We start from the raw sequence: 13,973 nt of genomic DNA, 5'->3' as shown, positions 1-13,973 counted from the left end.
GGATTTACCCATGTACCTCTACTATACAGGCAGTGCTGAAATACATGTAGTATACTACTAGTGGTGACTACCACATTCACCCCCTGCTTAAAAAAAGTGTCTGGCGGGGGTGGTGGAAAACATTACAAGTTAAGTCTGTCAGGGGCCTTGACCCTCCTCTGCGATTGCCTCAGTCCTGGTGATGATGTGTGAACCGACTTGGTCACCTGTGACTCCGGGAGCGTGTTGTCCTTGTCTTTGTCACCCCTGAGTGGAACCAGTGGGAGGACTGATCCTAATGGGGTGGGGGCTGCGATGAGGGAGGGTGAGTGGCGCAGGAGTGAATGAGGCAACCGGGGTGGGGGCGGTGTCAGGGTCGGGGTCGTGGGTGGGGATCCAGTGGATGCCAGGTCCCGGAGGGAGACTGTGTCCTGGTGCCCGTCGGGGTGTGCCACGTAGGCGTACTGCGGGTTCGCATGTAGGAGGTGGACTTTTTCGAGCAAGGGGTTCGACTTATGCTTCCGAAATAGGACGGGTCCAGGAACTGTCAGCCGTATTGGGAGCGAGACCCCGGAGGTGGACTTCCTGGGGAAGGCAAACACACGTTTGTTAGGGGTCTCATTAGTCGCGGTGCAGAGGAGCGATCGGACGGAGTGGAGCGCGGCAGGGAGGACCTCCTGCCAGCGGGAGACCGGGAGGTTTTTAAACCGCAGGGCCAGCAGGACGGCCTTCCAGACCGTCCCATTCTCCCTCTCCACCTGCCTGTTCCCCCGGAGGTTGTAGCTGGTTGTCTTGCTCGCGGCAATGCCCTTGCTGAGCAGGAATTGACACAGCTCATCATGCATAAAAGAGGATCCCCGATCGCTGTGGATGTAGGTGGGGAAACTGAACAGGGTGAAGATGCTGTGATGGGATTTAATTACCATGGCAGAAGTCATATCGGGACATGGGATTGCGAAAGGGAACTGGGACTACTCATCAATCACGTTCAGAAAGTACGTGTTGTGGTCGGTGGAGGGGAGGGGCCCTTTGAAGTCCATGCTGAGGTGCTCAAAGGGGCGGGAGGCCTTCACCAGGTGTGCTCGATCTGGCCGGTAGAAGTGCGGCTTGCACTCTGTGTAGACCTGGCAGTCTCTGGTGATGGTCCTGACCTCCTCAGTGGAGTAGGGCAGGCTGCGGGCCTTGATGAAATGGAAGAACCGGGTGAGCCCCTGGTGGCAGAGGTCATAGTGGAGAGCCCGGAGTCGGTCCACTTGTACGCTGGCATATGTGCCGCGGGATAGGGCATCGGGGGCTCGTTGAGCTTGCCGGGGCGATACAAGATCTCATAATTATAGGTGGAGAGCTCGATCCTCCACCTCAAGATCTTGTCGTTTTTGATCTTGCCCCGCTGTGTATTATTAAACATGAAGGCGACTGACCATTGGTCAGTGAGGAGAGTGAATCTCCTGCCGGCCAGGTAATGCCTCCAATGTCGCACAGCTTCCACTATGGCTTGGGCCTCCTTTTCGACAGAGGCGTGCCGAATTTCGGAGGCATGGAGGGTGCGGGAAAAGAAGGCCACGGGCTTGCCCACCTGGTTGAGGGTGGCCAGAGCTACGTCCGATGCATCGCTCTCCACCTGGAAGGGGAGGGACTCGTCGACCACGTGCATCGTGGCCGTGGCGATGTCCGCCTTGATACGGTTGAAGGCCTGGCGGGCCTAAGCCATCAGGAGGAAAACTGTGGACTGAATGAGTGGGCGGGCCTAGTCTGCATAATTAGGGACCCACTGGGCATAGTAGGAGAAAAACCCCAGGCATCGTTTCAGGGCCTTTGGGTAGTGGGGGAGAGGGAGTTCCAGGAGTGGGTGCATGCGGTCGGGGTCGGGCCCTAGGACTCCATTTTCCATGACATAGCCAAGGATGGGTTGCAGTTGATACGGAACACGCAATTTTCCTTATAGTATGTGAGATTAAGGAGTTTGGCGGTCTGGAGGAATTTTTGGAGGTTCGCGTCGTGGTCCTGCTGATTGTGGCTGCAGATGGTGACGTTATCTAGGTACGGGTAGGTGGCCCCCAGTCCGTACCGATCAACCATTCGGTCAATCTCTCGCTGGAAAAGCGAGATCCCATTACTGACGCAAAGCGAACCCTAAGGAAGTGATAGAGGCGGCCATCTGCTTCGATCGCAGTTTATTGGCAGTGCTCCGGGTGGATGGGGAGCTGGGGATAGGCGGACTTTAGGTCCACTGTGGAAAAGACTCGATACTGCACAATCTGATTGGCCATGTCAGATATGCGTGGGAGGGGGTACGCGTCGAACTGTGTGTACCGATTGATGGTCTGACTGTAGTCAATGACCATCCTGTGCTTCTCCCCAGTCTTTACTACTACCACTTGAGCTCTCCAGGGGCTGTTGCTGGCCTCAATGACCCCTTCCCACAGAAGCCGTTAGACCTCTGACCTGATGAAGGTCTTGTCATGGGCACTGTACCGTCTGCTCCCAGTGGCGACGGGTTTGCAATCCGGGGTGAGGTTTGCACACAGGGAAGGTGGATCGACCTTGAGGGTCATAAGGCCGCACACGGTGGGTGGGGGGGGGGGGGGGGGGGGGTGTAGGATCCGCCGAATTTTAGGTTAGGCTTTGGCGATGGCACTTGCAGTCCAGGCCGAGTAACAGGGCAGCGCAGATGTGGAGGAGGACGTAGAGCCAGAGTGTGCTGAACTCTACGCCTTGGACGGTGAGGGTCGCGATGCAGTCCCCCCGGATTTCCACGGAATGGAATCCGGAAGCCAGGAAGATTTTCTGGGTGGCAGGGTGTACCGTGAGGGAGCAGCACCTTACCGTAGTGGGGTGAATGAAGTTCTATGTGCTCCCGGAGTCAAAAAGGCAGGTCGTAGCAGGGGCGGGAAGGGTGGGTGATATGTTCCTGGAAGGGAGCTTCGCGAGTTTGAGGAGCTTGGAGGAGAAATTTGGGTTGGTAGGGGGAAATGATTTTAGATACCTACAGCTGCGGGACTTTGTTCGTAGACAGGTCCCATCTTTCCCGCGCCTCCCGCCAATGGGGATCCTAGACAGAATAGTCTCTGGGAGGGACGAAGGGGAGGGTAGAGTCTCAGGTATTTATAAGGTGCTCATGAGGGAGGAAGGGTCCCAGACAGAGGAACTGAAACTTAAATGGGAGGAGGAGCTAGGCGGGGAAATGGAGGATGGGCTGTGGGCAGAGGCCCTGAGTAGGGTAAACTCGACCGCGACATGTGCAAGGCTCGGGCTGATCCAATTTAAGGTCGTTCACCGGGCCCATATGACGGTGGCTCGGATGAGCAAATTTTTCGGGATAGAGGACAAATGCGCTAGGTGCGCGGGAGGACCAGCGAACCATGTGCACATGTTTTGGGCATGCCCTGAGCTGAGGGGGTACTGGGAGGGATTTGCGGGGGTCATGGCCCAGGTGCTAAAAACAAGGGTGGTGATGAGTCCAGGGGTGGCAATTTTTGGGGTTTCGGAAGACCCGGGCGTCCAGGGGGAGAAAGCGGCCGATGTGCTGGCCTTTGCTTCCCTGATAGCCCGGCGACGAATATTATTGGCGTGGAGGGACTCAAAGCCCCCGAAGACTGAGTGGTGGCTTGCGGACATGTCAAGTTTCCTGGGGATGGAAAAAATTAAGTTCGCCTTGAGGGGATCTGTGCAGGGGTTCACCCGGAGGTGGCAACCATTTATTGACTTCTTTGCGGGAGAGTGAGCGTCAGCAGGGGGGTGGGGGGAGGGGGGGGGGGGTAGAGTAGAGTAGGAGGGAAAATATGGCGGGTAGTACGGGTGGGAGGGGAGCGGGCTTGTGCAATACGGTATGATGGAAGTATTGAAAGTACGTGGATGTTTGCACATTTTTGCCTTTTTTGCTTCCTTTCTGATGATGTCTGTAACTGTTTATAAAGCCAAAAACTACCTCAATAAAATTGTTTATTAAAAAAAAAAGGCAGGTCGTGTCGTGCCCATCGATCTTCACCGTCGCGGTCGCGAGGTTGCGGGGCCGGGACTGATCCAGGGTGATAGAGGCGAGCAGCAGCGGATGCTGGGAGGTCCCGGGCTGGTCAGCAGTGGTGGAGGTAGCGGCAGGCGATGAACGGCCAGACGAGCAGGGGTCCTGAGATGCCGAAGATGGCGCCGCCCATGGGCCGCACGTGGCTTGTGAAGGGGAAAATGGGTCGTGGGTCACACGTGGGGAGGGTAGAAACTCCGGGCCTGGAAACAGCGGAGACCAACCGGGCCTGGCAAACAGAAACAAAGTGTCCCTCTTCCCACAACCATTGCAGGTCGCGCTCCGCGCTGGACAGCGCTGCCTGGGGTGTTTGTTTTGCCCGCAAAAATAGCACTTGGGCCCCCCAGCGTTGGCTCGCTGCCGCGCGGCGCAGGCTTGTGTGAGGTGGAGTCGGCAGCTGGTGGAGCCCACGTTGCCCACGAGGGTGCCGCGCGGTTGGGGATGGAGGACTGGATGTTACGGGAGGCCACTTATAACGAATTAGCGAGCTGCCTAGTTCCCACAAGTTCAAGCGTGGCCCCTTCCAGTAGCCCCTGGCGGATGTACGCAGACTTCATGCCCGTAACGTAAGTTTCTCAAATTAAAAGTTCTGTGTGCTGGACTGCCGAAACTGCCTGGCAGTCACAGTTCCTACCTGGGATGTGCAGGGCACGCCAGAAATCATCCAGAGACTCCCCGGGGAGTTGCTGTCTCGTGACCAGGAGGTGCCTGGCGTATACTTGATTGACTGGTCAAATGTAATGTCCCTTCAGGAGCTCCATCACTTCGGGGTAAGTTGGCACATCCCGGATGAGAGGAAAAATGTCAGGGCTCGCCCGTGAATAGAGGACTTGGAGCTTCTGCAAGTCCGAGGGTTCCTCAGCGGATGTTCGGAGGTAGTGTTTGAAGCAGTATAGCCAGTGGTCAAAGGCGGAAGTAGCGTTGGTTGCTTGAGGGCTCAGCTGCAGGCGATCAGGCTTGATGCGGAGATCCATCATTAAAAAAAATCTTTGTTCAATAAATTGATGCACTATCAATTACCACAAAGACGAGAGTAGTGGAATAATCGAGGCTTTATTGAGCAAATATGTTGTGCCTCCTGTAGCTGGAACCAGAATGGCTGCAGCACCAGCGAGCGCACACATTCATATGCCGTCCACTGGGCGGAGCCAGCAGGCAGGGATTTACCCATGTACCCCTACTATGGTTTAGCACAAGGCTAAATAGTTAGCTTTGATAGCAGACCATGACAGGCCAGCAGCACGGTTCAATTCCCGTACCAGCCTCCCCGAACAGGTACCGGAATGTGGCGACTAGGGGCTTTTCACAGTAACTTAATTTGAAGCCTTGTGACACTAAGCAATTTTCATTTTATTTCATTATATGGACAGTGCCGTAATACATGTAATATACTAGTGGTGACTACCAGAATTAGCAATACCACAGTTTGTCTCTCATCACAGATATTCGCATTTGTTCTGAAAAAATATATCATGTGTTCTACGTATCGCCCTCAGTCGCCTGTAACTGCGTTAAAAGGTTTCTGCTTCCCAATATGCATCATTTTGGTGGTTAATAGTGGGGCCTCCCAAGCCTAGACGTGGTGGACAGGGCACGCAGCAACCAGTGTTAACAGCAGCTCCACTGAATTCTCATCACCAGCGTTGAATCCGCGGTGAGCAGAATGCATAGACGATAAGTAGAAATTAACAAACAAGGTTTATTACAATACAAATCCAAAATCCTCCACTCCCCTGAGGGTCTCCTTCCCCGATTTGCACCCAGGCTGGTGTTTTTATACAAGCTGAGGCTCACTTTGTTAAGGGGATGCCCCACCCCCTTAAAGGTGAAGTTCATATTCCGGAGAGGGCATGGGAAACCTTATCGTCTTGATCCCAGGACCTCCATTGGGGTTATATTGGTCTACTTAAGAGTGGTAAACTGGTGCAGTTTTATTAACTTAGCTCAAAATGAGTTTATCGCAAAATACAAGTATTTTTACTAAGAGAACCTGGTCTATTATTTGTTCTTAAATAACAAAAAATTATTGTTAACATCTATTCAGAAACATTTACTGCTTACATTGGTTTATGCTACTCAATATTTTAATATTTAAAAAAATTAAAAGCTGTTAAAATGTGCTCTTGCACCTTAAAGGGATTAATTTTAAAGGCCTCTTTTGAAGGTTTGAAAACAAATGAGATTCGTTGAAACTTACCATGCCAATAACAATTTGGGGCCAGGATCAGTTTGCGGGGGTGGGGGGCGGGTATTAAGGTCTAAATTATTGTCTGGACACCTGAAAAGGTAATACTTGAAAAGATATTCATCGTGTTGTAAATGCAGCTGATGAGACAGTCTGGGCACCTGTCTGAAATAGGCACTGCTGCGTACCCGAGGATGGGCACATAACCATATGTTGGGTACCTGCCACGAGCTTAGTTCCTAGTGCCAGGGCCTCCAGCTTTGTCAATCAAATTAGGTGACCGAGGAAATTGGCCACCACCTAAGGTCGCAGGACCGTGCATATTTGTATTTCTGCTGGGATAGATAACCAGCAGTTGTTCAATTGTCCATATGTATATTGTAATAATGGGCAAATGAATGTAATGTTTTCAAATGTAAAGACTCCATGTAGAATTAAGTTATCACACAAGCTCCAGACATTCTGAGCACGTGTTGAATTCTTTTGTTAAACTAAATGTTAAGATATGTATTTCTAATATTGTTTCCTTTATTACAAATGGTATTTCTTGTTAAACAAACTGCAACTCTCAAAAATTACATTTTAGATTCCAGGATTCTGCGAGATTGGATACAATGCACAGTTCCCTGAGGTTAACCCTGTGATCTGCAGAGTCTTAGTTGGTTACAAGTCTGTGTATCGCATCTGCTTTGGAATGGCCACTTTCTTCCTGCTGCTGGCCCTGCTTATGATCAATGTGAGAAATAGCAAAGATCCCAGGGCACTCGTACACAATGGGTAAGTCATTTTGTAAATTGTTTTTGAAAGAGATTCTGTAGCAGAAACAAGCTTCTAATCATTGCATTGGTCTCAAAAAGAATGTGTTTGTTTTTAAGGACAGAGCTTTCAAAATCATGCTCTTGAGAGAAACCCTTGCCTGCTTTTTGTAGCAAATACTTGGAATAGTAATTTCTTTTTTTTAGAAAATATTTTATTGAAGCATTTATAATTTTAACATTTAAACATTCTAAACAACAGAGCGGTCCGACACACGCAACAACATCACAATAACATACCCAGCTTCCCCCCCACCCTACCTCCTGACTGCCTGTATATTAGGTTCCTATCCTTTTTAATAAACATTTTATTGAGGTATTTATAGTTTTACAACAGCAAAATAAACGATGTACATGAATTTATAAACAGTGCAAAAGCCATCTTCCTCCCTTACAGGTCCCACCTTTACTAACCCCCGACTCAAAGCAAATCCCCACACCCCCTCCCCCCCACCTTCTGCTGACGGTTAATTTTACGCAAAGAAATCAATGAACGGCTGCCACCTCCGGGCGAACCCTAACAGTGACCCTCTCAAGGCGAACTTGATTTTCTCCAAACAGAGGAAGCTAGCCATGTCTGATAGCCAGGTCTCTGACTTCGGGGGCTTTGAGTCCCTCCAAGCTAATAATATCCGCCTCCGGGCTACCAGGGAAGCAAAGGCCAGAACGTCTGCCTCTTTCTCCTCCTGGATTCCCAGATCTTCCAACACTCCGAAAATCGCCACCTCTGGACTCGGTGCCACCCTTGTTTTTAACACCGTGGACATGACATCTGCAAACCCCTGCCAAAATCCCCTAAGCTTCGGATATGTCCAGAACATGTGGACACTGTTCGCTGGTACCGCCCCCCCCCCCGCACACCTTGCACACCTATCTTCAACCCCAAAGAACCTGCTCATCCGGGCCACTGTCATGTGAGCCCGGTGAACGACCTTGAATTATATCAGGCTGAGCCTGGCACATATTGTGGACGCATTGACTCTACTCAGCGCATCCGCCCAGAGACCATCCTCTATCTCTCCTCCCAGCTCCTCCTCCCACTTGCGCTTCAGCTCCTCGGTCTGCATCTCCTCTGACCCCATGAGTTCCTTGTAAATGTCAGAGACCCTCCCTTCTCCCACCGACACGCTAGAAACTACCCTGTCCTGTATCCCCCTTGGTGGTAGGAGCAGGAAGGTTGAAACCTGCCTGCATCGGAAGCCCCGCACCTGCAGGTACCTAAATTAATTTCCCCTCGCCAATCCAAATATCTCCTCCAGCTCCCTCAGACTAGGAAAGATCCCCTCTATAAACATATCCCCCATCATCTCAATCCCTGCTCTATGCCATCTCTGAAACCCTCCATCCATCCTTCCCGGGGCAAACCGGTGATTATTACAGATTGAGGACCAGACCGATGCTCCCTCTGCTCCCACATGTCTCCTCCACTGCCCCCAGACCCTCAGGGCTGCCACCACCACGGGGCTGGTGGAATAACGTGCCGGCGGGAATGGCAGAGGCGCTGTTATCAATGCCCCCAAGCTGCTGCCCTTGCATGAGGCCGCCTCCACACACTCCCATACCGACCCCCCCCCCCCCCCCCCCCCACCGCCACCACCCACTTCCTGATCATGGCTATGTTCGCAGCCCAATAGTAATTACTGAAGTTCGGCAGCACCACCCCGTCCTCCCCCCGGCTCCGCTCAAGCATCCCCTTTTTTACTCGCGGGGTCTTACCCGTCCATGCAAAGCCAGTGATTATCTTATTGACCCGTTTAAAAAAGGACCGTGGAATAAAGATGGGGAGACACTGAAACACAAACAGGAATCTTGGGAGGGCCGCCATTTTCACTGTCTGCACCCTCCCAGCCAGTGACAACGGAAGCGCGTCCCATCTCCGAAAAATGTCCTTTATTTGGTCTACTAGTCGGGCCAGATTTAGCTTGTGCAGCCGTTCCCATTCCCGTGCCACCTGTATGCCTAGGTACCAGCTTCCCCCTACCACTCTAATCGGCAGTTCCCATAGCCGCCTCTCCTGCCCCCTTGCCTGAACCGCAAACATCTCACTTTTCCCTATATTTAGTTTATACCACGGAAATCGGCCGAATTCCCACAGAATCCTCATAATTTCTTCTATACCCTCTCATGGGCCCGATACATACAGGAGCAGGTTGTCTGCATAGAGCGAGACTGTGTTCCACTTCCTCCCCGGACCAGCCCCTTCCAGCCCCTTGAAGCTCTCAGCGCAATTGCCAGCGACTCTATGGCTAACGTGAACAAGAGTGGGGAGAGGGCGCATCCCTGCGATGCAGCCTAAAATAGTCCAATGTTGTCCTTTTCGTCCGTACGCTTGCAACAGGAGCCTGATACAACAACCTGACCCAGTTAATAAAGCCCTGCCCAAATCCGAATCATCTCAGTACCTCCCACGGATATTCCCATTCTACCCGATCAAAAGCCCTCTCTGCTTCTATTGCGACCACTACCTCCACCTTCCTACCTTCCGGGGGCATCATGATCACATTTAACAACCTTCTTACATTGGCCACCAACTGCCTTCCCTTAATAAACCCCGTCTGGTCCACCCCAATAACGTCCGGAACACAATCTTCAATCCTAGAGGACAGGATTTTGGCCAGCAGTTTGGCATTCACATTCAATAGGGATATTGGCCTTTAGGACCCACACTGGAGGTTCCGACCCATACAGCCTACTGTAAAACTTCTTGAACGCCTTATTCACCTCTGCTGAGTCCCCAACCAGGCTCCCGTCCCCATCCTTTACTTTCCCTATCTCCCTGGCTGCCTCCTGGCTGCCTCCCTCTTTCTAAGCTGCTGTGCAAGCATTCTGCTGGCCTTTTCCCCATGCTCATAGATCGCTCCCCTTACCTTCCTCAGATGCTCTACCACCCTCCCTGTAGTTAACAAGCCAAACTCCGACTGCAGTCTCCGTTGTTCCCTTAAAAGCCCTGCCTCTGCGGTCTCTGCATACCTCTTGTCGACCTGCAATATCTCCTTTATCAGTCAGTCCGTCTCTGCTCTGTCTACCTTCTCCCTATGGGCCTGTATTGAGATCAGCTCCTCTCTAACCACCGCCTTCAATGCCTTCCAGACCACCGCTGCCAAAACTTCACCCGTGTTGTTGACTTCCAGGTAATTCTGAATACATTTCCTCAGCTGCCCGCACACCTCTTTGTCAGCTACAGTCCCACGTCCAGCCTCCAGTGCAGACGCTGGCTACTCTCCTTGCTAACCTGTAGATCTACCCAGTGCGGGCATGATCTGAGATTGTGATTGCCGAATACCCCATGTCCACCGTCCCCGTCAGTAGAGCCCTGTTCAAAATAAAAAAATCAATCCGGGTGTACACTTTATGTACGTGCGAGTAGAAAGAAAACTCCTTCACTCTCGGCTGCCCAAATCTCCATGGGTCCACCCCCTCCATCTGCTCCATGAATCCCTTTAGTTCCTTTGCCATTGCTGGCACCCTGCCCGTCTTTGAGCTCGATTGGTCTAAACCAGGGTGAATAACTGTGTTGAAGTCCCTTCTCATGACCAGGTTATGCGGATCTAGGTCCGTGAATTTCCCCAGCATCCTCTTCATAAACTTCACAACATCCCAATTTGGCGCATACACATTTACTAGTACCACCTGCACCCCCTCCAGTTTCCCACTGGCAATAATATACCGGCCTCCCACATCCGTAACTATTCATCCCGCCTCAAACACCACTCGCTTATTAATCAGGATCGTGACCCCTCTAGTCTGAGTCCAGCCCCGAGCGAAAAACCTGTCCGACCCATCCCTTCCTTAATCTGATCTGATCAGCTACTCTAAGGTGTGTCTCCTGTAGCATTACCACGTCCGCCTTCAGTCCCCTCAGATGCATGAACACTCTTAACCGGCCCATTTAGTCCTCTTACATTCCAGGTGATCAGCCTAGTTAGGGGGCTCATCGCTTCCCCTCCCCCTTTGCCGATCAGCCATCACCTTTCTTGGGCCAGTCTCCAGCCCGCATCCCACGCCTCCATCGGCCCGTCCCCAGGCAGCCTCCGCCCCAGACTTCCTTTTTGTCCCTCAGCAACAGTCCCTCCCCGTCAGCAGAACATCTCTCCCCCCCCTTCCCCTGAGTAACAGCACAATATAAACTGACCCCTTTGACAAGCATAACGTCTGCTCACCCCCCACTGTGCTTCAGTGAGCTAGCCCGCCCAGCTAGCTTGATGACTCTCGCCCATGGCGCCACACATTCTCCCACCTATTGTTCCCCCCACCTCTTCCCCCCCCCCCCCCCCAACCCCCCGCTCATACACACGTACTCAAACAAAAAACCAGTCCCAACACAATTGCCTTAGAAAAAAAAACAATAAACAAAGAAAAGATCAAACAGAAGATCCAGCATCTGACAAACACACCTCCATCCCCATCAGTGGTAATGTAAACTTTAACTCACTCAGCTCTGCAACTGACCCCAAATCAATACAAAAGGCATTACAAACAACGTCCGAAAAACAAAAAACAAGAAACTTTTTTAACGTGAACTTTGCAGCGAAGTTCAAAGTCCCCAGTCTGCAGCCATTCCTTTTCTTTTTGCGAAGTCCATCGCTTCCTCGTGCGACTCGAAATAAAATGTTGCTGCTCGTATGTGACCCAGTGACAGGCCGGATACAACAGTCCAAACCTCACCTTTTTAAGGAAAAATGTTGGCTTTATCTGATTGAACCCCAATCTTCTCTGGCCACCTCTGCACTCAGGTCCTGATCCGCAGGATACTGTTCTCCCATTTACAACTCTGTCTGCCTGGCCCACTGTAAAATACGCTCCTTGTCCAAGTACCTGTGGAATCTCACCACCATTGCCCTTGGGGGGGAGGGGGGGGGGCACACTCGCGGCTTCCTTGCGAGCGCTCTGTGAGCCCTGTCCACCTCCAAGGGTTGGGAGAATGCCCCATCCCCCAGCAACTTCTCGAACATGCCCGCTATGTATGCCCCAGCATCCGCTCCATCGGACCCCTTCCGGAAGATTGACGATCCTCAGGTTCTGCCGGCGGGACCTATTCGCTACGTCCTCCACCTTCTCCGGGAGCCTTTTTTGCTGGTCTCTCAGCACCCCCACCTCCAACTTCACCACAGTTTGATGTTCCTCCTGCTCAGCCAGCGCCTTCTCTACTTTCTGGATCGCCCGATCTTGGGCATTCAATCTCCAGCTGCGCAATTGATTCTTTAATTGGGTCCAAGCATTCCTGCTTCTGCTTGCCGAAGCTCTCCTGAATAAATAGCATCAGCTGTTCCGTTGACCGCTGGGTCGACAAGCCAGGACTCCGGTCATCCGCCATGCTTTCCCCCGCTGCAGCTTCAGCCCAGGCCCTCTCTGTTCGTCTGTTTCTTCCTTTGCGAGCACTTCTTGTCCGCCTCTCCATGCACCGATATGGGAATCCAAGCTGCAATTGCCTCTACGATCAATTTTCCAAATCAAGTCCAGTAAAAAATCAGGGGAAAAGGTCCAAAGGTCCGACCCAAGCGGGAGCCACCAAATGTGTGACCTACTCCTTCATAGCCACCACCGGAAGTCCTGGAATAGTAATTATTGATATGGGCTCAAGGATGACTTGGTTTTCGTCAGGAAATGGGGAATTGGTATAAATCGGTCTGTACTGCATTTTATGCTTTTTTATAAATTTAAAGCATTTTATGCTTACTTCAAGACAATATAATGATTCTATCTTAAAACTGTTTTATTATTTATCAGTAGTTATTAATTTCCTCAATAAGCAACTCTTAAAATTAATTTGATTTTTAATATTATGTAAAATTAAAATGTAGAAATTGCAAATGTCTTACTTTGAAATAACAGTTTATTCGCTTTTTCTTGGAATTAAATTAGATATAAAATTAATATAAAGAATATATTAAATTAAAGAATATATTAAGTTAAAGAATATATTAAATTATTCAGGAGTTAACAAGAATGGAATATAGTGGATACTGTACGGAAATTTAAGACTTCTGATTCCATTAACATTCTCTTTTTTTAAAGTTTCTGGTTATTCAAGTTTGGAGGCCTTGTAGCAATAATGGTCGGTGCATTTTATATCCCTGAGGGACACTTCAGTCGAGGTGAGTGAGAAATTGATAGAGTTGCTCATTTTGAGCGGACTTAATGGGATTTTTACATTCTGTATTTGAAACCAAAATCAGTAAGGCTCACACTGATGGAAATAATGGGCGCGATTTAATAAAACAAAATCAGAGTCCATTCTGGGCGGGATTAGCGGGGTCTTTCCTGATGCTATCTAATAGCACTTTCTTGCTATTTCGGCCCCTGATGGGGAACACTATGGGTGGGATCCAGATCGTGACATCTCACAAGATCGGGTTAGATCTTGCGAGGCAAAACGACCGTCAGGGATCCGGGAACAGGCCTCTTCCCAGGATCTACCCGCTGCGTCCCCTCCTGATTCTGGCAGGACGCAGCTGTTAAATCACGCCAGTGATAGCTTCTGCCAACATTTTTCTGTGGAAATATTATAACTCATGAAGCAATCTTTGAACACAGATGGTGATTGGACTTCCAAGAAATCCTTGTGTTTCAGGAGGTAACATCATAATAAAAAACATACAGAACTTTGGCAAATTTATTTTGTAGTGACATTCGTTCAAATGTTTAACATTTAGAATTAACTTTTGTCATTTTAATTATTTATGTGTGGCAGATATTGTGCTCTAACATCCCAGTTGGCGATGGATAGAACTGGAGCCGATCTTTACACACCTTTATAAGCATATATTTACAGAGATATACATTACAAGCACAGACCTCGTCTCGTCATGCAGCAATCAGTTTGTATGTTCTTCTTTACGGGGCACAGGTGATTCCCCAGTAGTGTCCACAATCTGCATACAATTAAACACTATATTACCAGTGGAAATAGAAAATGTGATGAGGAGCTATGCTGGTCAATCTATAGTCACTTAGATTTATCAATATAACTCAG

At 50.3% G+C, this 13,973-nt stretch overlaps 1 protein-coding gene across 1 annotated transcript in view; it reads left to right on the top strand.

Annotated features, from left to right (window-relative positions):
- The window catches only part of LOC119972636 (serine incorporator 1-like), a 131,995-nt gene that overhangs the window by 18,170 nt on the left and 99,852 nt on the right, over positions 1-13,973 (top strand). Inside the window, exons 3-4 of the mRNA XM_038809665.1 lie at positions 6,772-6,962; positions 13,016-13,095. Of these exons, the coding sequence (XP_038665593.1) occupies positions 6,772-6,962; positions 13,016-13,095 (271 nt within the window). The remainder of the gene's footprint in view (positions 1-6,771; positions 6,963-13,015; positions 13,096-13,973) is intronic.

Source organism: Scyliorhinus canicula, chromosome 10 (assembly GCF_902713615.1).
Source record: "Scyliorhinus canicula chromosome 10, sScyCan1.1, whole genome shotgun sequence".
NCBI classification, from domain to species: Eukaryota; Metazoa; Chordata; class Chondrichthyes; order Carcharhiniformes; family Scyliorhinidae; genus Scyliorhinus; species Scyliorhinus canicula.
This window is presented reverse-complemented; position numbering and strand designations above follow the sequence as displayed.